General features: G+C 39.0%; 1 protein-coding gene across 1 annotated transcript in view; it reads right to left on the bottom strand.

Moving 5' to 3' along the window:
- SHOC1 (shortage in chiasmata 1) overlaps positions 1-27,186 on the bottom strand; it is a 105,364-nt gene that overhangs the window by 5,217 nt on the left and 72,961 nt on the right. The window contains exons 9-10 of the mRNA XM_089986956.1: positions 13,194-14,702; positions 12,980-13,091 (exon numbers count right to left, since the gene is read on the bottom strand). Coding sequence (XP_089843082.1) covers positions 12,990-13,091; positions 13,194-14,702 — 1,611 coding nt within the window. The 3' untranslated portion in view covers positions 12,980-12,989. The remainder of the gene's footprint in view (positions 1-12,979; positions 13,092-13,193; positions 14,703-27,186) is intronic.

The raw sequence follows: 27,186 nt of genomic DNA, 5'->3' as shown, positions 1-27,186 counted from the left end.
CTGCTGTTCAAATATGTAATAAATTTATGGATCCACAAACTTTTGGAACTCCAACACATTTTGCAGACTTTAATGTGTTGTTTGTGACATTAAGTACTAGGATGTTAATAACTGAAGTGCATCCACAAATATGTGTTTGATTTTTTGAACTAGAAACCTTTGGAATTCCTTCTATGGGTATCTAGGATAAGGTGTCCCTTGTTTGGTGTTAACTAATCTCTGGATAACTGTGATATGTCAATGAGAGGAGACTCAGAAAAAGCTCTCTAGATATTAGAAATAAGTTTGAAACATCCAACTAAAAAGCTCAATTCCTACATGCTTCTAATAATAATTTTTAGCTTCTGTATCTTCACTCGAAAGTCTAAATGTAAAAGTAAAACTGAGATTGTATTAAATCTTGTTGAAAATTATTGAAAGTCAATTTGTAAGACACTGAAAAACAAAAGAAAGGGAGAAAAGGCACCGCTTGTAAAGAATATAGGTCAGTCTCAGTTCATTTTTTTGCTTTGGATTTCCACAGTTTCATGAGAATAGGACTGCTTTCCAGGGGCTTCTATACCCCAAATAGGATCTGCATGAACACATTAGGGAAAGCATACTTGCAGAATTGTATATGATCAACATATTGTTTGTATCTTCTAGTTCATGGTCTTAGGTTATTTTACCTCATTTGTTTTCTACACTTCTCATGTCCTTGTCTGGGCCATAATTTGAATAAGACAAATTCAATCAATAATTTCAGTCAAGCAAGAAAAATAGTCTGGCCACCTGCCAGAGTGAACTTTAAGAGCTTGATGTTGGCAACACTTACTAGTCAACAGAGTCTCACTAAGAACTTTAAGAAAAATTTGATGTCTTTTCCATAGCTTACAATTAATTATCTGTAGTTTTTAGCTGTAGCATAAATGTCTGGATCAGCTGGAATGAAATTAAAATATGTGGATCTCACTGATAACTTCTAACTGGAAACAATTATTTCTAAATCTAAGAACAGCAAACATGCATGGATCAGTTGAACTCAATCCAAAGTATTCCTAGCTTGCACAGCTTTATATCCTTTATGACTTAGATCTCTTGTTGATAATTGCTGATGGATAACAGTGTTTTCTAAATTTAAGTATAATAAAATTTCAAGGGTCAGCCAAGTATTTAAAGCAATGTTGTAAGCATTGTACCGTATCGTACGATATGTATCGTTACTATGGGAAAAGGCGATACGATACACTCGTATCACGATACGAGTGTGTATCATATCTGTATCGTATGATACAGCCCTGTATCGTGTCGTATCATAGAATACAGCGTGTGTTGTACGATACACCTTCAACGCACTTTAACAATGACCAAAACTTGCTTTTGTTTTTTGGGTTTTAAAGACCTCTTGAGGGCCGACTTCTTCATTTGCGTAAAGGTCATTAGAGGGGTATCCACACACCCTAGGAGTCATGAGAGCGATTTGAGGGCCTATCTGTGTGCAAGGGAGAGGGTTTTTGTAGTTTGCTCAAGAGTGCATTTCCACCATTTTTCCACTCAAGTGGGTTAAGGTAAAAAAATCTCCATTACGATACATCTTCTTTAAAGGTATCCACGCACCCTAGTGCCAATTGAACACTTCAAGTCTGAATTCGCATGAAACAAATATTCAAGTGAATGAAAGGTTCCAATCCAAAGTCCAAAACATCTATTTCAAGCAGTGTATGCCAAGGTCCAGACATACCACACAGAAAAAAGGATTCCCATTACCAAACCATATGACCTAAACAACCTTGGTGAAAGACTAGAGTCAGCTCTGTTAGAGAAGTCATTAGTTTCTAATACTTGAGATATTTATGTATTATGCATTATTGTGTTGTGTTGTATTATTCTTTTGTATGCAGGGATAGTTGATGTTTGATGATGTCTTATGCAGCTCATAGAGACATAAATGCTTCATATGTGATTTTATGGTTGTATTTTCTTCACTTCATCATTGTTTCGTGTGATATGATTTTTTAAGAATTTTGCTATTTTTTTCTGGGTTTTCATGATTTTTTTGGAATTTTTGAAAAAAAAAATTAAAAAATTATGAATTTTTACGATGTGATATGATACATATCTTATTTTGGGCCCGACCGATATGGGTAAAGATACGATATAACCTTGATTTAAAGTATTGGTTATCAATTTCATAACAGTATTTATAATTGTTCTGCTGCATTTCAGGAAAATGTCTTCAGCAGTCAAGACAAAGAGAGCTCTCAGATAAAGAAGGATATCTTTGTCCGATTTGGAAAAGAAACAGTTGAACTTTTGCAAGTAAATCAAATTGTTATGTTTATTTTCAGCACAAACGTTCATACATCACTATTCTATTCTTCAACACAGTAATATGAAGAACCAATTTTTATGAGATTGAAATCACTGATAGCATAAGTACTTTCAAGTTGCAGGAGTCACAACATCAGGATTCCAGATTTCCAGGTAATTCCTGTGATAAAGATGAAACAAACATCAACAAAAGTGTCATGGTAACAGAGATGGAGACTCTTGTAGTCACGCTTGACCAAGCTGACAAGGAACAAGGATCATCTAAAAGGTAGACATTGATCCATTGGCCCTCAATATTAATTTCTGATGAAAAACTAGTGGAAACTTTAGCATGATATATTACTATTCACAGTTTGTAGATATAGAGATCATTCTATGCACATCTAATGGCAAATAATAATTTCTGCAGCATTACTACATGTTAGGTTTTAATCCACTCGTGAGAGCTGAGAGACAGGGAAAGAGAGAGAGAGAGAGAGATAGCAGAGAATGAGAAAAAGCCGATAACCCCAATACTCAGCGTCGGTTGTTGTATGATATCTTTTATAATAACATACAAAGTATAAGACTAGGGTACGAAAGTACTCTTTTTACAAAAGTATAAATTACACACAATGCCATTAATGACACGTTAATGATCACGGGTCTGGATCTCCAGACCCGTGACCCGAAATAGGAGAATACACTTCACTTCTTTTCACCCTCCCTCAAGTTGTGTATGATCTTGGACCATGAACAACTTGCCTTTTAACATCCAAAATCTGTCTTTCGTCAACCCTTTTGTAAATATATCTGCCACCTGATCTGTGGTTCGTACAAATTCAGGCTTAATCTCTTTCTCTTCTACCTTTTGTCTCACAAAATGTTGATCTATTTCAATATGTTTGGCACGACTGTGATGGATTGGATTAAAAGACATACTAATGGCAGTCTGGTTGTCACACAAAAGCAGTGATCGAGAGATCGATTCCCCTACTTCTGTCAGTAAATGTCTAATCCAAGTAGCTTCAGCAGTGGTTGCTGCCATTGACCTATATTCATCCTCTGTACTGGATCTGGCAACAGCCTTTTGTTTCTTACTGCTCCAAGAAACTAAATTCATCCCAACAAACACACAATAGCCGGATACCGATCTGCGTTCATCTGGATCTCCTGCCCAGTCCGCATCAGAATAAGCAGTGATCTCATGTGCATTTTGCCCATTTGTCTTTCTCTGATATATGAGTCCATCCCCAACAGTTCCCTTTAGGTATCGAAGTATCCGTTTAACTGCTTCCATATGCCCTTCACATGGTGCATGCATAAACTGAGAGACTTGATTCACCGAGTAGACTATATCTGGGCGAGTAAAGGTGAGATATTGTAACATACCTACTATGCTACGATATTGTGTGGGATTATCAAATGGATCCCCATCTTGAGACCTAAGCTTTTGATGAAGGACACTAGGAGTGCCCAAGGGCTTGCAGTCTTTCATACCCGCTTTATTTAGAACATCAATGGTATACTTATGTTGGGTGAGAGTCATCTCTTCAGATGTACTGTCGACTTCAACTCCAAGAAAGTATCGTAGCTTGCCAAGGTCCTTCATTTTGAACCTTTGATTCAAGAGATGTTTCACTTCTTTAATGTGCTCATTGGAATTACCAGTGATGATGATATCATCTACATATATCAACAACAGAGTAATTGTGTCTTGGTTCTTAAAGATAAATAAGGAGTGGTCAAGAAGAGATTTCTTAAAACCATATTTTTGAATTTCAACAGAGAAACTGTCGAACCAAGATCGAGATGCATGCTTCAATCCATATATCGCCCTTTTTAGTCTGCATACATATTTTGTAGGATCACCTTCTGCGTAGCTAGTGGGTTGTTCCATGTATACTTCTTCTCTTAAATTTCCATGAAGAAAGGCATTCTTCACATCAAGTTGGCTAATAGTCCATTGATGTTCAATAGCTAAAGAAAGTATAATCCTGATTGTTCCCATCTTCACCACTGGACTAAAAGTTTCATCATAGTCATGTCCTTGCTCCTGTGTAAAACCTTTGGCTACAAGTCTCGCCTTGTATCGCTCTATAGACCCATCTGGTTTATACTTTATTTTGTACACCCATTTTGAACCAACAACATTTCTGTCAGGTGGTCTTGATACGACATCCCACGTACCACATTCATGTAGAGCTTCCATCTCCTCATTCATTGCTTCAATCCATCTTCTGGAATTTGATGCTTGAGAGAACGTTGTGGGTTCCTTTTCTTTATTCAAGGCTGTTAGAAAGAGTTGAAAATCCAATGAGAAATTTTCATAACTGACCCATCTTTCAATTGGATGACGAGTACGGGTGGATCTTCTATTATCAGCAATGTTGGATGTAGAGGATATGTCCATTTCTGAATTAACTATGGTGGGCGGCTCTCTTTCTCGTCGAGCGTAGACAAGACCTTTATACCTTTGTGGATTCGAAGTTGGGTCTGTATTTTCATGAGCAACCACTTCATCTGCAGACATAGATTCCTTATTCTTTTGAATACAGTTCGAGCAAACCTCTTTAGTTCCGGGGAGAAGTTCATAATTCAACCAAGGATGATAAGCCTCAACTTCAGGTTTTGATTCTGAAGAACTAGTATATCGACAATCAAAATTCAATTCATCGAATATGACATTTCTTGATATTTTGATGCGCTTGCTCACTGGATCATAGCACCTGTACCCTTTATAGTCATCAGCATAACCCACAAACCTGCATTTCAGAGCCTTGTCCTGAAACTTATGTCTCATTGAACTATCAACATGAACATAGCATAAACAACCAAACACATGCAAATCATGATAGTTGGGATGTACACCAAAAAGACACAAGGAGATTTGTTTTCCAAAATAGTCATGGGCAAACGATTTATCACATGAACTGCAGAATGAAAAGCCTCTGTCCATAAGGTGATCGGGAGACTGTTGTCATGCATCATGCTCATCGCACTCTCAACAATATGGCGATGCTTTCTTTCAGCAATCCCATTCTGCTGAGGTGTGTGTGGGCAAGACACCTTTTTCCTTATCCCGTTACTTTGGAGAAAGTTAGTAAAGTCAATGAAAGAAAATTCACCGCCTCCGTCACATTGGAAACTAAGGATGTTTTCAGAAAATTGATTTTTGACAAAGGAATGGAAGTTTCAGAACAACTTGAAGGTCTCAGACTTGTGTTTCATGAAAAATATCCAAGAATAACGAGAATAACTGTCAACAAACAAAAGGTAATATCTTGTTCCAGATATGGAAGCAACTGGAGCAGGCCCCCAAACATCAGAACAAATAGTCTCAAAAGGTCTTGAAACTCTTTTATTAATAGAATGAAACGGTAAGACATGACTCTTACATAAGAGACAACTAGAACATTTGTTGTCATCGACATTTATTCTTAAACTTGACTTAGGAATGAGGTTATTTGAAACAAGCTTTTCAATGAAACTACTACTGCAATGACCTAGACGACCATGCCAAAGATTTGGCTTATTGATTTCAGAGACACTGAAGACACAAGTAGAATTTTCAGAAGGCAACGATGATTGGAGCTTCAAGTTTGGATCTGCAGAGCGAATATGTGCTGAAGGATCTTCTTAAAAGACATACATATTGCCTTGTCGTTTTCCTCTAGCGAACGTCTCCTTCGTGCAGAGATCCTTGACAAGAACAGAAGAGGGAGTAAATTCAACTAAGGCTTTGATATCATCAACAAGTTTAGAAACTAAAACAATGTTTTTCTTGATTTCAGGAACATAAAGGACTTTTGAAAGATTGATAGAAGATTCGGACAGGGGTATAATGGAGTTTCCAATATGAGAGACAGAGTGATGTGATCCATCTCCAGTAACTATACTGCTTTTACCAATGTAAGGAACAAGTTTTAGGAGCTTACCTGCATCACCAGTAACGTGAGTCGCCGCGCCAGAGTCCACGTACCAAGTACCTTGCTCATTTTGTTTCAGATTCAATTCTGCTAAAGCTGACAACAATAACTCCTTTACTTCTCCGTTGGTCCTTGTACTGTCTGTGCCTCTTTTTGCTTCAGTTTGTGTTGATTTTCCTTTATTTAGGGGATTGAACCAACAGTTAGCTTTGATATGCCCCTTTTTATTACACAGAAAGCAAGTAGGAATTGGCCTCTGTCTTTATGGATTGGTATATGTGTTGGGTGTAGGCAATAATCCACGACTTCCTTGACCACTTCTCCCTTGTGCTCCCTTTCCCTTGATATCATAGCTTCCTCGTCCTCGTGCATAAGTAACCCTTGTAGCAAGAACTTCTTGTGCCCCAGTATGCATAGATGATTCTTCAGAAAACCCCTTTAGGTTCATCTCATATTGTAACAATTTTGCACGCAGATCTTCAAAGTTGGGGAGCTCAGGTAAACATAGCAATGAAGTAACAATCATATGATAGTCATGTCCTAATCCACTGAGAGTTTGTTGTACCAAATCCTTATCAGTTACTGTACTTCCAACAACTACAAGTTGATCTGTGATAACCTTCATTTTGTTCAAGTATTCCATGATGGTCATGGAATCCTTTCTTAACATTTGGAATTCTCTTTTAAGAAACATAATCCTGGCCTGAGAAACCTGTGAGTATGTCTGAACAAGTCTGTTCCAAAGTTGCATGGCAGTACAGTCATCTGGAATTGCTACAAGTACCTCTTGTGACAGTATAGATGTGATATAAGCAACAAGCGCTTGGTCTCTTTTCATCCAAGCCACAAATTCAGGATTTCTAACATATACTGTAGTAGGTTCCCCTTTATTGTCCCTTTCTTCTTGTGATATGAATTCAGAAGGAACTGGAATAGATCCATCCAGATGTCCAGAAAGATCCTGACTCCTAATAAAAGGTATGATTTGTCTCTTCCAAGTCAAGAAGTTGCCATTGTTTAATTTTTCAGATACGAGTTGACTGAGGAAACTTGAAGAAAGAACCGACTGACTAGGAAATGAATCCATGGTTTACAATGTTAAGAATATGTTTAGCACAGTCTGTCTACAGTTTCTGTAACCTTTTTTTTTCAGAAACTAATACAGATCAATGGCCGACGACAGTGGCTGAATTTGAAGCAGAAATTAAAAAATCTGTCAGATTTCTTATTTTCATAAGTGATTGAATATTGGATTGTGAAACGAAAAGCAGAAATTAAAAAATCGTGAATATGAATTCACACTGTGAAACGAAAAACAGGTGGCTGAAACAAAATAAAACCCGATTGTGTGACCTATATTCAGCCGCTGTGATCAAAGACAACTAGCAAAATATATGAAAAGCAGAATGAAGAGATATTCAACTAGGTAACTCAGACAATAGGAGAAGAAATGAAGTTTCTTCTGTGGCACAACAAGCAATATCCAGTCAACCTTGTACTCTTGCACAAATAGAGGCAACAGAGGTGATATAAGGGCACTAACTGAACTAACACGTGCTCTTGGGTGCAGACGATATTGGGAAAATGGAACAGGTGCAGACAATATTGGGAAAATGGACAAACCACGAGATTGGGAAAGAGGGGAAACCACGAGATTGGAGAAACCAAAAAAGAAAGGAGGTGAAAACAGAATCAAAACCACGAGATTGGGAAAGGCGAGATGCAGACGAGATTGGGGAAAACAAAGGTATTTTTTTTTCTTGACTTAAGAAGAAAACAAATATCGAGGAGAAAGAGATCTTTCAGACGTACCTTTTTGGATCGATTTCAGCTTCAGCTGTAGCGATGCTCTGATACCATGTTAGGTTTTAATCCACTCGTGAGAGCTGAGAGACAGGGAAAGAGAGAGAGAGAGAGATAGCAGAGAATGAGAAAAAGCCGATAACCCCAATACTCAGCGTTGGTTGTTGTATGATATCTTTTATAATAACATACAAAGTATAAGACTAGGGTACGAATGTAACGACCCCAACTCCTACCTTTGAAAAAATGCGGAATATTTTTTTTTTTTTTTTTTTAAAGAGTCGCGGAAAACTTCCCAGAGACCTGGGGTCCCTACAGTTCCAATTTCAGTTGGATAACCACACACCACAAAGCAACTTACATTTATCAATCATAACCAATCCACTGAATTCTTTTATTAATGAATCAATAAGAGTAATATGTTCCATGTCAAAAATGAAATATCAAACTGCAGGAAATCAGAAGAACTAAAAGAAAATAACAATAGAGCCACTCTGTCCGTAAGTGAAGTCGTCTGAAACAAATGTGACCCTCGTATCCCTCAGAAGCGAGTCGACTTCACTGATCACCTGTGCCTGGGAAAAACCAATAAAATAAGAGGGTCAGAAATCCGAAGAATTCTGCGTACAGGTTTCCCTAATGAATCAAATAAGAAAAAGAGCATAAATAAGATCCATGTAATATTTTGAGGAATACAATTATACTCAATTCTTAAGTCAATTAACCATTCATGCATAATTAAACAGTTAACAGGAAGGAACACGAAATAGGTAACATTGATCACAACTTAATCAATAAGGCAATTAAATGTAAAATAGATCAACATCATACAATGATCAACATAAACAACTAAGTGAACAGGTAAATATGCATGAACTAATGCATAGCAGGAATATGCATGATTTGTGTGCAATGCATGAACCATTTATTATCTTCCATTTAAGTTTTTCTCTTTCCATATGCATGTCCTATTAAATGCACACATCCTTAAGTTCCTCTTTTTAATTACAGTGGCCCGCGGATACACCAAACGGGTACAATCCCCGAGGTTAAGTAGGGTTCCCGGGGTAGCTTCACACACAATTTGTATTTTGTTACCGGGTTCCAAACTTAGCCCACGACCGATATCAGGAAACAGCACCATCCATCGGAACCTTGGAAAACAGCATCCAAAGTCGGGGACACCATGGAAAACAGCATCCACTGGCGCCACTTTCTTGGTATACCAAACAAACTCACAGCTGTGACTAACACACCACTCCCGGGTAAAGTGGCGGGTTCTCCCTAAAACCGTGGCCAGGAGAAGAACCTCAATATCGGGTTCAGGGGCAACACAACGCACACGGAGTTTTTGTATCCTCACGGTTTCCCCTAAACCGCAATATCCAAGATTCCCATGCTAACGCAGGGACATCAAGGAGAAAGTGAATTACACTGTTCTTTATTTTCTTTTATCTGGTTATTAATTCATTTCTTTTACGTTTGCAAATTTACATGCCGAATTAATAACATAAGCTTGCACATCAGCATGCTAAGCTTTTCATGGGACCACCGCCCATGACAACATAGAACAGTGTGGTAAAACAACAAATCTCACATTTGATTTGTTGAAATGCATCAAAATAATTAAAACGGAGAACAACTAGTTCTCGAGGCTCACCCAGCCCCTGATGATCCAATTTGATCATCACAATATTCATAAGCATAAATCCTCAATCACATGCCACTATGCATTCTTTTCACATGCTTTCCAATGCGCATTCATGTATGCAAGTTGTGCATGAATCAATAATTTCATAAGCATAAGCATAAATTCACACCCCCACATTAAATGCATGTTTTCATGACATGCACGTACTCATGTCAAATGCAATAGTTCATTCATGAATCAATCCAATTAAAACATACGAACAACCATGCAGTTTTGATCTAAATTCCATATGTGTATATGCACAAGTACACTCACTTACAACAATAATTTCGAACAAGGATTATTTATCAAGTTTAAGCACCTAAGGAAACATCACCCTGAATAAGCATAACATAACCAATAGGCATATGGAACATACATAAAAACTTAATTCTATATAAGGCAGGATTTGAACTCATAACCAGATTTAAAAGCATGACAGTCGATGCACTATCTCCAGATTAACAACATAAGCAACGCATAATTATACTAAACACAAGGTAAACCATTTTCAAGTATCAGCACATAAGCAATGTATATATAAAAAAAACAAAATCAGGATCGTTAGTCAAGGAATCATCACATCAAAAACTTCAGAAAACTTTAACTGCAGCCCTGAATACATATACATATACATGCTGATCCGCGTGTGTGTATATATATATATTTATATATATATATATATATATATATTTATATTTATATATATATATATATATACCAGAATTGGTATGTTGACGGACCTATTTTAATAAACACACAAGAGTTCTACATACCGGGAGTTATTACTACTGGTCACCGAGAGCAACCCAAAAAGATTGGTATTTAACAGACTTTCTTTTTTGTGCTTTCCCACAAATATATATATATATATATATATATATATATATATATATACCCGTGCAAATTTAAAAGGACCAATCTAAGATTTCATTATATTTCTCAGCCTCAAAAATGTATATCAGATCCAGCCATCAAGATGCTGCAAAAAGTCCAAGGTAACTCTGATTTTCATGCAGATGCAAACCCTTGTTATAGTTATATGGAAAAAGAAATAACAAATAAGAACATAAACCAAGGACATCAATTTTTGGGACACTGTACAGGTGTATGATGATCCTGAGCGTGAGCAAGGTGCTGATGCAGATAAGAACTTCTCCCCAAATCTTAATGTAAATCGTTCTAACATTTCAGTATTTACAAAACCTTAAATCATGCCAAATCTGGACCGTGATCCTTACGTAGATATATATATATTTTTTTTCTAATCTAACCCACTTAAAGTCCAAAAGAGAACAAGAACAGGAATTCCAAGATGATGTTTCCCCAAAAAGGTTACAGGGAATCCAGTCCATACCCATTTTCTCACCGGATTTCAAAAGAGGAAGAGCCCGTACCTTGTTCGCTGGTTTTCCGACGATCTTTCCGGCGGTCGGAGGTTGGAGGCACGGTAAGCTGGGCTGCTCTTTGTTGCTGCCGTGACGGGGAGATCGCTGGAGGTCGGCAATGGTGGACGTGGGCTGCTGCAGCTCGCCGGCGACCTCCTCCCACCCAACTCGACAGAGAGAGAGATAGAGGGAGAGAGATATCAAGGGAGAGAGAGATGAGGGAAGTGAGAAATGAGGGAGACGAGGGAGAGACCCCCTCGTTACTCCCTTTTATCGACTGATCCCCCCCCCCCTTCCATGCCGAGATGGGTGGGGATCAGTTACGCCAGCCGAGCCCCCCCCTTCCTTGCTGGGTATTGCAGGAATCGTGCCCTAGGCACGATTCTTGATCTTTCCCCCTTTAAAAATAAAAGCAGCCCGATATAGGGTTTTAAAGAAACCCTATCGGGTTACGGATCCGGGTCGGGTCCGACCCGGGTCCAAGAGCTTCTTGCCTTCTAAATTAAATCTTATTTATACTTTTCTTTTATCGAGAGGGTCGGGTCCGGGTCTGCGACCTGCGGCTCGGGATCCAAACTCGACCGGACCCTTGACTTCCACTAGGTATGGATCCATAGATTGGATCCAAATGGATCCAATCGTGGATCCCCCTAAAAATACTCATGTATTATATATTTTTATATATATTTAATCCCGTATACGAGTATATAGGGTATTTTACCTATATCTATATGGATCCTATCTGGGTATCGGATCCGAAATGTGGATCCCAAGCCCATATATACATTATATACGTAGTTATCTCTTAAATAATTTGCCAAATTGAAAAATTTTGCACTTATGTAAGTACATATATGTTTTACGAGATAAATACATATATAAAGACCCCTTTATGGATCCCGGATCCGCGACTTGAATCCCGGGCCCAAATCACATTGTTATGAAATATATACCATAATATTTTTAAATAAAAGCCTAAAAATTTAGGTTATTACAACGAAAGTACCCTTTTTACAAAAGTATAAATTACACACAGTGCCATTAATGACACGTTAATGATCACGGGTCTGGATCTCCAGACCCGTGACCCGAAATAGGAGAATACTACAAACCCAAGGAGTGAAGAGAAAATCTGCTGTCAATGCACATCTGATCAAGATGACATCATAAAATTGATAACTGAAATAGCACAATTAAAGATGAAGAACACATCAATGGAGGACGAGCTAAAGCAAATGCAAGAACAATACTCCAAGATGAGTCTCAAGTTTGCAGAGGTAGAAGGACAAAGGCAACAGCTTGTAATGACAGTTCGTAATCTTAAAAATGCCAAAATAACTCAGCCAACCATATTGTAAAACAATTAATTTCGTGGATATGTATGTACTACAAAAGGAAATGGGTTTTGTGTATAAATGAAGCAGATGGGTTCACCCAAGAGGTTGACCCAGGACCTGCAAAAGTATAGCTTCTTGTATTGCAAACATCAGATACAAATCAGCTAATGGATTCATTTTTTCTTTAAGCAGGATTATCTAATACTGTTAGGCAAAGGCAATAAGCAACAAGGCTTGCATCGAAGTTTTGAAGCATAAGCAGGCAGCAATTAACAGAATTGGTTAAATTCAATGTAACACATAAATACTAAAAGGACAGGACAGAAAAAAGACATATTACCACCAAACCAAAAGCAGACAAAAAGCACACTAGAAAAATCTAATATGATAATTCTATTGAACATCTGTTTTACACTACAGCATAATCATTTATCACTACCAGCAAATATATTTTTCTCCTTGTATCCTAATCATTGAATTTTCTCAGTTCAAACAGATCAAAACCATCTGATATCAATCACTTGCAAAATTGAATTTGCTTACCAATTGTAGTCTAAGTTCCCTCATGATATCCCTTCCTTAAGTCATTAACACCTTGATCACTCCATACCAACTTACTTTGCTTTTCATTTCTGCTCCTCATGAAAGACAGACGCTGGAATATATTATCACCAACCAAATAAATGAAATCAAACAAAGCAGTTTTAAAACTTTAAAAAGTTTTTCAAGTTTTACAAGGAGTTGTTGCAACATGCACCTGCCTAGCTCTCTTATCAGTTGGGGTCCATGATGGTACCAATCGACAGGTTGATTTCTGTTCCTTAAGTGAATTCGCCAATGGCAGTTTAAAAAGCTTATGCCATTTCTGATTGCTTGTGTTGTTCGATTTGTTGCTACTACCTTGGTACTTATATGAATCAAGAATTGATGGACTTTGTCTCTTTAGACTTTTCTGCATGCTCAGAGATTTCCCAGAATAGTTCATAGATATATTATGTGGGATATTTTCATGCATTTTGGATTTTTCCTTGATTCTCTTAAGAAACTCAACTGTCCAGGGGGATGCTCGTTGCAAATCAGATGATTTTGAGTAAGGATTATCAACATAATGTGGTAGAGTTTCCACCTCTTTAAATGTCCTATTGATGGCATTTCTCCTATATTTCTGCTTCATGATGGTCTCCTGCAAAACATCTTCCTGGTGTTTCTTGCCAAAACCATCCATTTTGGCATCTAGATTTGGTTTTTCATAAGTGTTTGCCTCAGAACTATGTTTTGAATCCAGTAAAGAAGTCCAAATGTCTGAGTCAATGTTGATGTCTGCAGCAGCCAAAACAGGATCTCTGGAAGGACTAAATGAAAGACAGCAGCCACTACTTGAGGTCCCACTTGAAGTTTCCTTTCTGATCGCTTGTGAGTCCCATGAGAAAACTCTATTTTCTGGAGATGAAAGGAAGTTCTGATTCGAGAGTGGAAGTTTGATATCAATTATTTCCTCCTTGATGTCTTCATAGTAATTCTCCGGGTGGTAAAAGTCTCTCCAATCCAGCTGTTTGATTCCAGAAGCACCTAGTTCCATCTGCAAGTCTGAATGTCGGATCTCACTTAGTGGAAAAGAAAATGGGTCTTGACTATTGGAGCAAACCTCAACAGGGTGTGATAGGGATTTTCTTGAAGATTTCAAAGCACTTTCAAATCTGCTTTCTGGCACAAAATGTAAGCATTCATCAGATTGAATGTCAAACAAGTCAGCATCTGTGCTGCACTTTCTTTTCTTTTGTGGGGTTTGCATTTTAGTGTAGCTGCTATCAGAATCAAGTGCAGAAGACATTGTTGAAGAGCACTCGGTTATTCCAGACTTGGAATCACCAAGCTCCCCAAACCTGCACAGAGTACTGAATAGAATAATGCTTTCATCTGGAACATGATACTTCTGAATAGCTTGAAGTCTCTGTTCACATGGCCATTCAAAAAATTCAGAGACTGTTGCTCCACAGGACAGCACTGCATGGGCTGAAAGTGGATTCATGGAAGGAAAACTGGTGAGAAACGATTCAGCAAGTGTCTCTGATTCAAGCATCGCCGGATATAGGCATTTGTTTGATTTTGAGGCATATCCAATGCAGTTAAGGACTATGTTGTCCGTTAAATCAGAGCACCCAGAAAAGAAAAGCTGTAGATGTAAGTCCAGACTAGCAGCAGCAGCATATAGCCCATCTGACGATTCCATAACTGCTGAAAGGAAGCTGGTTTCCCCTTCAAAGATCTGGAATAGGAGTAATGAAGTATTTATTAATGTTATATTAGTATCAGAAGGAAAGCATGTAATGATGCAGTCTGAATTTCGAAGCTCAAAATCACTGTACCTATGTGCACACATTTACCATTGACTTATTTTCTTTATTCTCGAGTGTCATTTGTCTCACATTATTGATTTTTTTTTTTTTTGCCCAAACGGTCTTCTTGCCATCTTAAGTACAAAGAATGTGAACAAGATCTAAACAGTTAGGGACTATGATCAAACAAAAAAGAGGCCAAATATGGTTTTCAAGTTTGAAACCTATCAAATTTGGATTCAGCTTTAATTTTTCTCTAAAATCCAATCAGGTTGTTACAGGTCAAAGCAGGTTCTTGTGACAGCAGATTTCTTGCTCTTTTACGTACACAAATTGGACCAAGGTCTGTAACATTGAATAGTGCCAATAGATGAGGTTTGGATTGGAATAAATCAATATTTTTTGGGTTCAGGCTCAAAGATTATTTATATGACCAATGCAGGGCATGGTTTCAAGTTTCAATGTTTATTGGATGTCTACTTGGAACCTACAAAAGCTGGAAAAAGCATCAAGCCACTAAACCAATCTACGGGTTGATATCAAGTGCATTCCAGAATCAATATACAGTTATTCTGCATACTTTAGATACCAACTCAAAAACCAAAACCAAAACCAAATTTCAATTGAATTCAGTCATTTTGGCATTCTCCTCAATACAATGTAGTGGATTAGAATCAGATCCATCCAGATGTCAAATCACATCTAGCATTTCTATAAAGGACTCAAATTGGCATTTCAAAATAAGGTAGCTTTTTTTTCAAGAACTAATTTAGGATAGAAAGGAGGGGCTGAATGAGATAGCTGGATGGTTGGGTCACACTATCACAACTGAGGAGTGTCAGGTTCAAATCCCACTGTGGTTATCCTTGCAGCCTCAGCTTGCCTGTCAAAAAAGAAAAATTTATGATAGGAAGGATAAATTTATAGGTGTGGAAATAGGGTGGTTTGCCATGCTGAGGAAATTAACTACAGTGTTAAGCATAAAAGAAAAAGAAACAGTATTGGTGATTGAAATAGTAAACAAACCTGTACGGTATTTTTAGAAAGTGAGTTCACTTGGATTAGAAAGGAAACAAGTAGGACACTTTAGGAAAGTTGATTGATAAGGAATCAAAGTCAAACGCTGAGGACAATTTTACTGGCCACGACAAATTAGTGATGATATCAGCTGGGATTAACCTTACACCCAACCTAGGCCAGCTGACGTCGGGCCTGATCAGAAGTGCAATGTTCTTGTAGATACACCAAACCACTCCAGATCTGGGCAGATCTAAAGATATAATGTATAATAAGCAAAAGAATTGATCAGATACAGTCAGATCTGAATCTTGGAGATAAGGCTGATTAAATCTGATTACTAGATTGATTTTAGGCTGAAAGCCATCTCAGATGCTAGCATATTTAATTCAAATAGGTGTGATATTTAGTTGGCAAGAGGATAGTGTAAAAACCACAAAAAAAAAAATTTTTGTTGTTTTGGACCCGGGCCGGGTCGGGTCCGGACCCGACCCGGACCCATTTTTCTTTAGGGTTTTAAGTAACTCGACGCAGGATCCCGAGCGCCGCACCACCCCCCTTTCTCCCCCTTCGTTTTCGGGTGGATTAGGGAAACCCACCGGGGTTTCCCCTTTCATCGCCCTTCCCTGAAGCTTTTAAAAGCTCTGCAGGAAGGCAAAGGGAGGCACTGCCCTTCGCCCCCTGTGCCGCCTCCTTCCTTGCGCTCGTTGCCGCTGCTGTCACTGCGCCCCGCCGCCGACGCCGGCCACCGCCTCCCAGGTACGCCGCCCTCTTCTCCTCCCTCTTCTCTTCCTCACCCCCCTCTCTGTCACCTCGCCGGGAGGCCGACAGGCGGCGCACGGCCCCTGCCGCGCCCTCCCGCCTCTCCGGTACTCATCAGAGGGCCTGCAAGGCCCCTGTCGTCCCCTCTTCCCTCTGGGGGTGCGCCGGAGTGCCGGCAGGGCACCAATGGCCCTGCGACACTCCCTCACCTCTGGGAGTGATAGGGAATCCGACAGGAGGTCGGCTGCCCCCTGTCACCCCCGTCCCGAACTCTCTCTCTCTCTGGCAGGGGTTAGCCCCTGCCGCCTCTCGATCTCTGGTAGGCAGGGGCAATGCCCCTGCCGTTTTCTATTTTCCCGGCAGGCAGGGGCTCGCCCCTGCCGCCTCTGGGAGGGCAGAGAATACCCCCCTGCGGCTCCATGATTTTGCCAGGCAGGGGTCGAGGCCCCTGCCATTTGTAGGTGCTTCTGGCAGGGGCCGAGGCCCCTGCCGTCCCTTAATTCGTCAGGCAAGGGCTGGGGCCCCTGCCATTCCCCATTTTCGACAGGCAGGGGCTGGGGCCCTTGCCATTTCCCCATTTTTGTCAGGTAAGGGCCAAGGCCCTTACCATTCTTTTTGTGCCAGGCAGGGGCCGAGACCCCTGCCATTTCTTATTCGCCGTGCAGGGGGCCGAGGCCCTACCACTCTGATGTTGTTGGCAGGGGCTCAGCCCCTGCCACTTTATGTTGCCGGCAGGGGCTCAGCCCCTGCCACTTTAATGCTGCTGGCAGGGGCTCAGCCCCTGCCACTTGGATGTTTTCGGCAGGGGCTCAGCCCCTGCCACTTTGTTGTGCTCGGCAGGGGCTGACCCCCCTGCCGCCTCGGTGTTTTCGACAGAGGGCTCAGCCCCTGTCACCCCGCGGCTGTCTGCAGGCAAGGGCTCGCCCCTTGTCGTTTTTCTGATTTCGGCCAACAGGGGCACACCCCTGCTGCCTCTCTTTTTTCCTATCGGCAGGCTTGTTTTTTTCTATTTCTCCGCATAATAATTAACGTAGCACTGTTGCAGACCTCGCATCGGACCCCCGCTCTGGCTCCGCGGCCCGAGCCTCGTATCATCTACACACGTAGACGCACGCAGCTGCACGACATCCCGAGGTAGGGGAAAGTCGCACGAAGGGTTTGTATGAATGAAATAAAATTATAACGATTCTGTGATAGAGTAGTTTATTTGGCATGCATTCTCACTCGTAGAATTTCCAAATTGGTGATTGTCTGTGTTGTGTTTCTGCATCCGTATTCTTTTGAAATTACATGCTTATTGTGAGCTATACGAGTAGACTCATTGCTAGAAAGACCGTATTACTGTATTTTCGCCTTGCTCACGGTTATAAGTTACTATAGATGCCTTATTGGTTATTGCCTGATGAATCTTGTATGCGACTTCTTGATTCTTAGTATTCGAGCATGCCAGGTATAATACAGACATTTATGAAACCTTGTGATGGGTTATCTATCGAGAACCCACAAATTTACTTTCGAAATTAGACCTGAAGACAAGTATGATACAAATAGTACGGGAGGTCATTGAGTACCTCGAAGTGATTAAACAACTCCTTGTTGATATCCATGAGATAATACCGGCCTCCACAGGCCCATTTGCTCAAAGAGCAATACATGTCATGTATGAACTAAAAGAATCATAAAACCTTATATGTTGCCCTCTCATCGTAGTCGTACCTCTAGGGAGGTACAACCGTACTTTTGGACAAGTACGTCCCATGTGGGTTACGATGGTTGGAGGATGAGGTTGTAGCAACCTCGATGCGTGCAATTAGCACAATGTTGTGATCACATACATGGTGACCCTTCGCCTTCACAGGCAAGATGTTCGAGTGGGTCTAATAGACTAGAGCATGTAGGATGGGGCGGCGGTTAAGAAACCCCCGTCGTACTCATCCGATCTTCACGGTTCATCAAGGGAGAGGATGGATGGTACAAAGACTCCGATGGACAGGTTGTTAACAACCACCCCACGGGCAAAAGACTCGGTTTCCCCAGTCATCGGAGTTAGGGGAATTGGGATTACCATAAATTATCCTAGGTGGTAACTCCTAGGCACTTCTGCAGAAGTTGGATGCATCCATGGGCCACGAATGCCTTTGAGGATTTACTCTCTTGGTCACTGACCGTCCCCTTAGGAGCGGACTCAGTCAGTCATCCGGGTTAATGAAAGCACCTGACATAATAAACCCCCGGATCGGTCTCGGCTGTTTCTACGTTTCGCGTCTGTGCGTACCCACATGCCAGTTAATATCAGAACTTAAAGAATATCTTCATGAATAGTTGTAGATGACTGAGACTTACACTGCTTCAACTAACAGCTCTTTGCACATATTACATTTGTTAGAATAGACTACTATTGTATTAATTGCTTAAATATCATAACTGTTTATCTCATGAATGTCCTGTTTTATTTTCATTCTACTTATCTGTTCGTGCACCTACTGGTTTGTTATGAAACTGACCCATTTTATGGGTAGGTGAGGAGTAGGACTTCACTGGCGGCCGATGGCGTGGTGCAATATAGATCAAGATTTATCTTCTTTCTGCTGGCGGCTTGGCTCTGGGTCTTTTTGGAGTTTTCTTTAGATTTATTGAACTTTGGAACAAAATGCTCATTTTGTAATAAACTGCAGATTTTTAATCTATTGCCTTATTTCTTAAATTCCTTTAAGTTGTTGTGCATGTGAATGATGGTTTTTCAGCTAACATACCCAGGATTGTTGACTTGTGTTCCTTTCTAAATGTCTTCCGCTGTCGTTTTTAAAAATTGAAACTTTAAATCTTTGAAAGGTTTTTCGATAAGGTTTTCGAAATCACAAGTCGAAATTTTGGGGCGTTACAGATAGATAGAGGGAAATGGGAAAAGAGAAATTATTAATCAAGAGAAATGGTGGATCAAGAAGTAAAAGGATGATATTTAGTTGGCAAGAGAATAGAGGGAAATGAGAAAAGAGAAATTATTAAACAAGAGAAATGGTGGATCAAGAAGTGAAAGGAGCATAGAAGGGACAAGAAGGAGAATGAAATGAAAGAAAGGAGAAGCACTTAGAGTAAGAAGAATGGTAGGGTATTAGAGAGATGAAAGATGAGCTGACTGAATTCCAAATGGCTCTGATACAATAGGTAGTGTGAACCAATTCATTAGTAGTAATACTACCACTCATGAATGGCATCTGTGATAGTGTGGTTTAATAGATACAGTTCCTAAGTATGTACATAGGCTAAACCAAGAGTTCACACTTCAGAGTTCAGACCTAAAATATTTGAGACACTACAGTTCATCTGTTATGGTTTCAGACATCTTTATAATCCACGACCAGGTACATGTTCTTTCTCCCTGTTCAGTACTAGATTACCAAATCAATTTTGAGTTTCAAAATTTTCAAATCAAAAGGCATTAATATATGATTGTCAAGATATTGATGCATGTTACTAATTTTAATTCCTCTTGTTTATTATTATTTAATTTATCTTTAGTAATCAACATGTTTAACGACCCCAACTCATACACGTGGTGTAGAAAAGAAAAAGAGGTAGAGAGAGCCGTCTTAATCTTGTATTAGGTCTAATCTCTACTTGTTTAAATAGAGATCAGCCATAATAAAGATTCAATGGAGAAAATGCAGGCCATCCATGTTTATCCCAGCAGCGATCTTCTAAATGTCCTGATTTTCCACAATAGGTACATTGGAGTTTGCCTCTACCTCCCATACCTCTTCCACGACCTCTGCCTCTAACATGCATAGTATTTCCTCGTCCATAACTAGATGGTACAGCTAAAGCAGATGACTGAGATGCAGGTTGAGATTGTAGAAGAGAGATGACAAGTCTACTCAATCGATTGTATGCATCAGCAAGAGTAGGAACATCTGACCCAGTCAACATTTGAACTTTTGCAAGTGAGAACTCTGATGATAGACCTGTGAGGAAACGAGCAACCATGGTCTGTTCTTGATGATCCTTCTGTTTTGAGCAGCACAAAGGCCTATGAGCATTCAGTCTTTCAAAGGTTGCCTTGACAGAGGCATAGTACTGGGCTAATGATTGGTCACCTTGCTGTAGATTATATATTTCCTGTTCAACTTGTAGAATACGACTCACATTGGTCGCTTGAGAGTACGTATCTCGAAGAGTGTCCCACATCTATTTAGCCGTATTATAATAAATTAAGACATCTGCAATATGAGATTCAATGCTATTCATGATCCATGACATAACAATGTCATTATCTTCGTCCCAAGTACTATATTTTCCTATTTTATCATTAGGTTCAAATTCCAATAGAATATGCTTTCTACGATGTCCAGACACGGACATCATAAAGGTTTTGGACCACCTTGCATAGTTAGTTTCATTTAATTTCACAGAATCATAGGAGAAGGGATTGGCAAAGGCTTTATATTCTCCAATAGCTTCATTCTTATAATCAGATTTTTGAGCATCACCCATAATGAATAACACGAACTAAGGAGCCACAACCACTGACGTTAGTGATTTGCCTTCACCACAACACCCAGATCTGTGATCAGATCTGAACATACGATCAGATCCAAAGAAATATGCAAATCTACGACTATAAGAGTTCCTATTTTTTTCGACAGCCAGAACATAAAAATAATGGCGATATAAGATTTTTTAATCTTTACAGCAGCCTGAACAAACGATCAGATCCAAAAGAATATGCAGATCCAAAACAAAACGACGATATAAGCTTCACAGCAACCTGAACAAACAATCAGATCCAAAAGAATATGTTGGTCCACGACATATGATCAGATCGACTTATTTTACGACGACCAGAACAACAAAACACAAAAAAAAACTGACCCACGACAAATCTGGTCGTCACCCACATCCACGACAAAAACAGGTCGCCACCCACTTCACTACAACATTACTGCACCGTACCTGTATCTGTTAAAATGTAAAACTGTACATATATGTATATATAATAATATTATATTATTATATATATATAAATACATTTTTCATTTCTTTCTTTTCTGTAATTTTTTTCCTTTATTTTTATTTTTTGTCTTTATGTCATCTAGTTCAGTTTGAACTAGAATGACTATTGCTAGTCAAGTCCTGTCCAGACTTGACTAGCAATAGAGCTGTTGGACTGACACAGTCCAACAGCTCTTAATAGAGTTGTTGGACTGACACATTCCAACAGCTCTAAATAGAGTTGTTGGACTGTGCCCAACAGCTCTATTGAGTCCTCTTTCAGCTGTGTATATAAAGGGGTGCAGCCCCTCTTGTATTTTACTCCAATGCTTCTTAAGCAATTGGTTTTTCATATCAATAAAGAATACATTTTTATTTTTATTTTGTTTCCAGTTATACCCTTTTTAAGGGTTATGCTTTAGTGTCATTCTTGACACTTGCTCTTGTTAATCTAAGCTCGTGTTTCGAAGATCCCCATTTCATTTCATGGTACCAGAGCCGCGGAAGTACTAAATCTTGAGGAAAAGCTGCCTCGGTTTCCGTGCCCGTTTGCAAAAGTGTTCGCCACTTGAAGTGTTTTATCACTTCATTGGAGAAGATTTCACATCTTGTTGTATTGTTTTTTTTTTCTTTCTTTTTCATTTTCCTTCTTGTTTCTCTTCTATCCCTATTCTTTCTCTCCTTGTAATCGATGGATGACAATGATAAAGTCACCATCATGCCTATGAAACTAAGCGATACGAACTATGTAACATGGGCTTCAATCATGAAGCACCATATATGGGGAAAAGGCTTATGGGGGATTGTGGATGGTTCCGATTCGGAACCTAAGCTATCTCTTACTAAAAAGGAGGGAGATAAAGAGGTCCCTCTATCGGAAGAAGAGAAAATCAAGGCTATTGCCTCATACGAGAAGAAATGGAAAGAATGGAGAATATCTCATGCGAAGATAATGTCATGGCTTATCAATAGCGTTGACATTAAAAAATGCTCAAGTCTTGCCAAATTTGATCATGCCGATAAGGCATGAGAATACCTTAAGAATATGTATTCCCTTAAAGATATTGCACACGTGTGCAACCTCCAAGAAAAAGTTTGAATGATGACACAAGGAGACAAAACTATTCGTGAATATTACAATGGGTTGTCCGAACTTTGGGAAGAACTTTCCCTTTTAGAACCAAAGTGGCATTGTACCGAAGACATCGAGCTTCGTCAGAAACAACTCGATGCTGAATATTTTTACCAGTTTATCACTGGATTAAGGCCGGAATTTGAAACCACTAAATCGACCCTACTTCACCGGGGAAAAATTCCTTCTATTGTTGAAACTATTGAAGAGTTAACAATGGAATAAAATCGTCTCCAGAAAGGTTCTTTAAAAATTGAAGATGATTCCGTTTTAGCCGTGTCTAGACCAGGGAATCATGTTCGATCATATAGGCCTCCTCACTTTAACCGACAAAATGGTGACTATGATAAGAAGAAAGTTATTTGTCATCACTGTCATGAACCGGGACACTACAGGCCACAATGTCCCAAACTTAAGGAGCTGAGAGAAAAAAAAGCTGCAATTGCTGGATCGGAGCCTAAAGATCAGGATGCACCAGTTTCCCTGGCCCAACTAATGGAGATTCTTCAGCCTCTCATCAAAGGTGCCTCTTCCTCATCTGAAGCTTCAACCGGCGCAGCAGCCTCATCTTTTTCTGATCTAGGTAAAATTTCTTGGCTTCTTGACTCTGGTGCATCTTTTCATATGACCCCAAATAATCAAAGTCTATCCAAATGTGTTAAAAATAAAACAAGTGTGTCAAAGGTCTTTACTGCTGATGGGACTTCTCTTGAAATAGAAGGAATAGGAAATTTTGAAAAAATTTATTAAACAAAAAAATTTTTTATTCCAGAAATTAGACATGTTCCCAAATTAAATTTAAATCTTTTATCTGTATCTCAAATTTCTGATTATGGGTGTAATATTTCTTTTTCTTCTCATGGTTGTTGGGTACAGGATCGCCAGTCAGGCAAGCTGATTGGGGAAGGCCATAGAGAAGGAGGACTCTATTACATAGATTTTTTGGAAATGCCAAAGAAAGCTTTTTGTTATAATATTCAAAAAATAGAGTTGGAACTGTGGCATAAGAGACTTGGTCACCCACATATAGCCAAAATCCAACATTTTCCAAATCTAGGGAAATTTTGTAACTCTGAATCATTTGATTGTAAAGATTGTATTCTCGGCAAAATGAAAAGATTACCATTTCAGAACAGAACCTTTTTCTCTTCAAGACCACTTGAATTAATACACTCGGATGTTTGGGGTCCTGCACCAGTAATTTCTAAAGGAGGATTTGTTTACTATGTTATTTTTGTCAATGATTTCTCCCGACATACGTGGATGTACTTTCTCAAACATAAGTCTGAAGTATTTTCATACTTTCAAACTTTTCATAATATGGTTAAAAACAAGTTTCAAAATGATATTACTATTTTTCGCACAAATTCAGGGGGAGAGTTTTTATCCACAGATTTTCAAAATTATCTTAAATTGCATGGCATCACACATCAAAGATCTTGTCCTTATACACCTCAACAAAATGGACTGGCAGAACGAAAACATCGCCATATTATAGAAACCACTAGGACTTTATTAATAGCAAATCAAGTCCCGAAAGACTTTTGGGCAGAAGCTGCCTTAACTGCCACCTATCTCATTAATAGGATGCCATCTTCTTCGTTACAAAATATCACTCCCATTGAAAAACTTATGAACATTTCTCCAGACTACTCTAGACTAAGAATATTTGGGTGCAAATGTTTCATATTTACTGACAAAAATGATAACTTTCCCCTCGTGCGATTCCCTGTGCCTTTTTAGGATATGCTGAAAACCAGAAAGGTTATAGATGTTTTGACTTCAAAAATAATAAACTATATGTGTCTAGAAATGTTTCCTTTCTTGAAAAGGAGAGCTTCTTTTATTTTAGAAAATTAAAAGACATCACTGAGTACTCCTTTTTGCTAGATCTAACATCAACATCTGATGAATATGACCTTGACTGTAACTTTGATGATGATCAAAGAATTATTGATCTTAATGTTGAAAATGAAGAAGTTCATAGAGATACTAGTATTCAATATTCCAGGCGACAAGAGTCTAATCCTCCATGTGCACTTGAGAAATATTCTAACATTCCAACTAGACAATCAACCCGAATCTCGAGGCCTCCAGGAAAGTTTGTATCATACGAGTCTTTCTCACCCACATATAGGGCAGTTATTGCATTAATTCACTCATATGAAGAACCATCTACATATTTTCAAGCAAAAAATGATATCAAATGGATAGAAGCCATGAAAGCTGAATTAGATGCACTTGAAAAGGCTTCTACATGGAATATTCAAGATCTTCCTCCAGGGAAGAAAACTATAGGATGTCGATAGGTTTATAAAATTAAAACCAAGAGTGATGGTACTCTTGAAAGATATAAAGCCCGTTTAGTAGCCAAAGGTTATGCCCAAGAATATGGGATTGATTATGAAGAAACCTTTGCTCCGGTGGCTCGTATGACAAATGTCCGAACCTTAATTGCCTTAGCTTCTATCAAAAAATGGTCTATTTTTCAAATGGATGTCAAAAATGTTTTTTTAAATGGAAAGCTAGTTGAAGAAGTATATATGGAACCCCCTCCTGGTCTAAGTATTCCTAAGGGTAAAGTCCTTCGCTTAGAAAAAACTCTTTATGGACTTAAATAAGCACCAAAAGCTTGGTATGATAGGTTTAGTCGTGTTATGATTGATATTGGTTTTCAATTCTGTTTAACTGACACTGCTTTGTTTATTAAGAATTCTGATGCAGGGATCATTGTGCTTCTTCTCTATGTGGATGATATGATCATCACCGGAAGCGATAAACAGGGAGTTGAAACAATCAAAACACTTCTTAAATCTCATTTTGAAATGACTGATTTGAACTTGTTGAGATATTTTTTAGGCATTGAAGTTGCTTATTCTCCTAGAGGATATTTATTATCTCAAACTAAATTTGCTTTTGATATTGTTTTCAGGTCTGGTATTACTGATGATAAGAAAGTCGACACTCCAGAAGTTGTTAATGTTAAAATGAAGATTGATGATGGAGAACTTCTTGCAGACCCTACTCCTTACAGACAGCTTGTCGGGGCACTTTCCTATCTATCCATTACCAAACCAGATATAGCACATGTTGTTCATACAGCAAGTCAATTTCAACATGCTCCTACTTCTGTTCATATGGGAGCAGTCATGCGTATTATCAGATACATCAAGTCCTCTCTTTCACGAGGACTTTTCTTATCTTCCTCCTCTTCTCTTGATTTAATTGCATATACTGATGCTGATTGAGGAGGTGATCCCAATAACAGACACTCAACCACTGGCTTTTGTGTCTTTTTAGGGGAATCATTAATCTCGTGGAGGTGTAAAAAGCAGCAGAAGGTATCTCTCTCATCCACCGAAGCTGAATACAGAGCCATGGCAACCACGACCATGAAAGTAGTTTGGCTCCGACGACTGCTTGCTGACATGGGAGTTGAAGCAACAAAGGCTTCACAAATGTGTTGTGACAACAAAAGTGCGATCTACATTGCCAGTAACAAAACATTCCACGAACGCACCAAACACATCGAAATGGATTGTCACTACGTCATAGAGGAATATCTACACGGGATGATTGATCTGCCATATGTCACTTCAGAATATCAGTTAGCAGACTTCTTTAAAAAGCCTCTCGCTGCTCCCCGATTTCACTTTCTCTTAGACAAACTTTCGCTCATTGTACCGTAAGTTTGAGGGGGAGTGTTAAAATGTAAAACTGTACATATATGTATATATAATAATATTATATTATTATATATATATATAAATACATTTTTCATTTCTTTCTTTTCTGTAATTTTTTTCCTTTATTTTTATTTTTTGTCTTTATGTCATCTAGTTCAGTTTGAACTAGAATGACTGTTGCTAGTCAAGTCCTGTCCAGACTTGACTAGCAATAGAGCTGTTGGACTGACACATTCCAACAGCTCTAAATAGAGCTGTTGGACTGTGCCCAACAGCTCTATTGAGTCCTCTTTCAGCTGTGTATATAAAGGGGTGCAGCCCCTCTTGTATTTTACTCCAATGCTTCTTAAGCAATTGGTTTTTCATATCAATAAAGAATACATTTTTATTTTTATTTTGTTTTCAGTTATACCCTTTTTAAGGGTTATGCTTTAGTGTCATTCTTGACACTTGCTCTTATTAATCTAAGCTCGTGTTTCGAAGATCCCCATTTATTTCAGTATCCACCAGATTTGATCGACCGAAACCCATACTTCCACCTCGACTTTTAGATCTGATTACAGATCTGAGTCATGACTTTTGTCAGACTGCAGATATGTTATCAGATCTATACCACTTGATTCCAAAAAAAAAAAAATGAACACACCTTAGGTCTGGTCCCCTTCACGCATGCTTTGGCGCAGACCCAGAAGTCACGCCCCTTCACGCGATCTGGTACCCTTCACGCACACTTTGGCGCAGACCCCGAAGTCACACCCTCAAGGTCGATGGCTCTAATACCATGTAGAAAAGAAAAAGAGGTAGAGAGAGACGTCTTAATCTTGTATT

This window comes from Nuphar pumila, chromosome 2, assembly GCF_984573655.1.
Source record: "Nuphar pumila chromosome 2, dmNupPumi1.hap1.1, whole genome shotgun sequence".
Lineage (NCBI taxonomy): Eukaryota > Viridiplantae > Streptophyta > Magnoliopsida > Nymphaeales > Nymphaeaceae > Nuphar > Nuphar pumila.
Note: the sequence above shows the minus strand (reverse complement) of the source record. Positions and strands in the feature narration are given on the sequence as shown.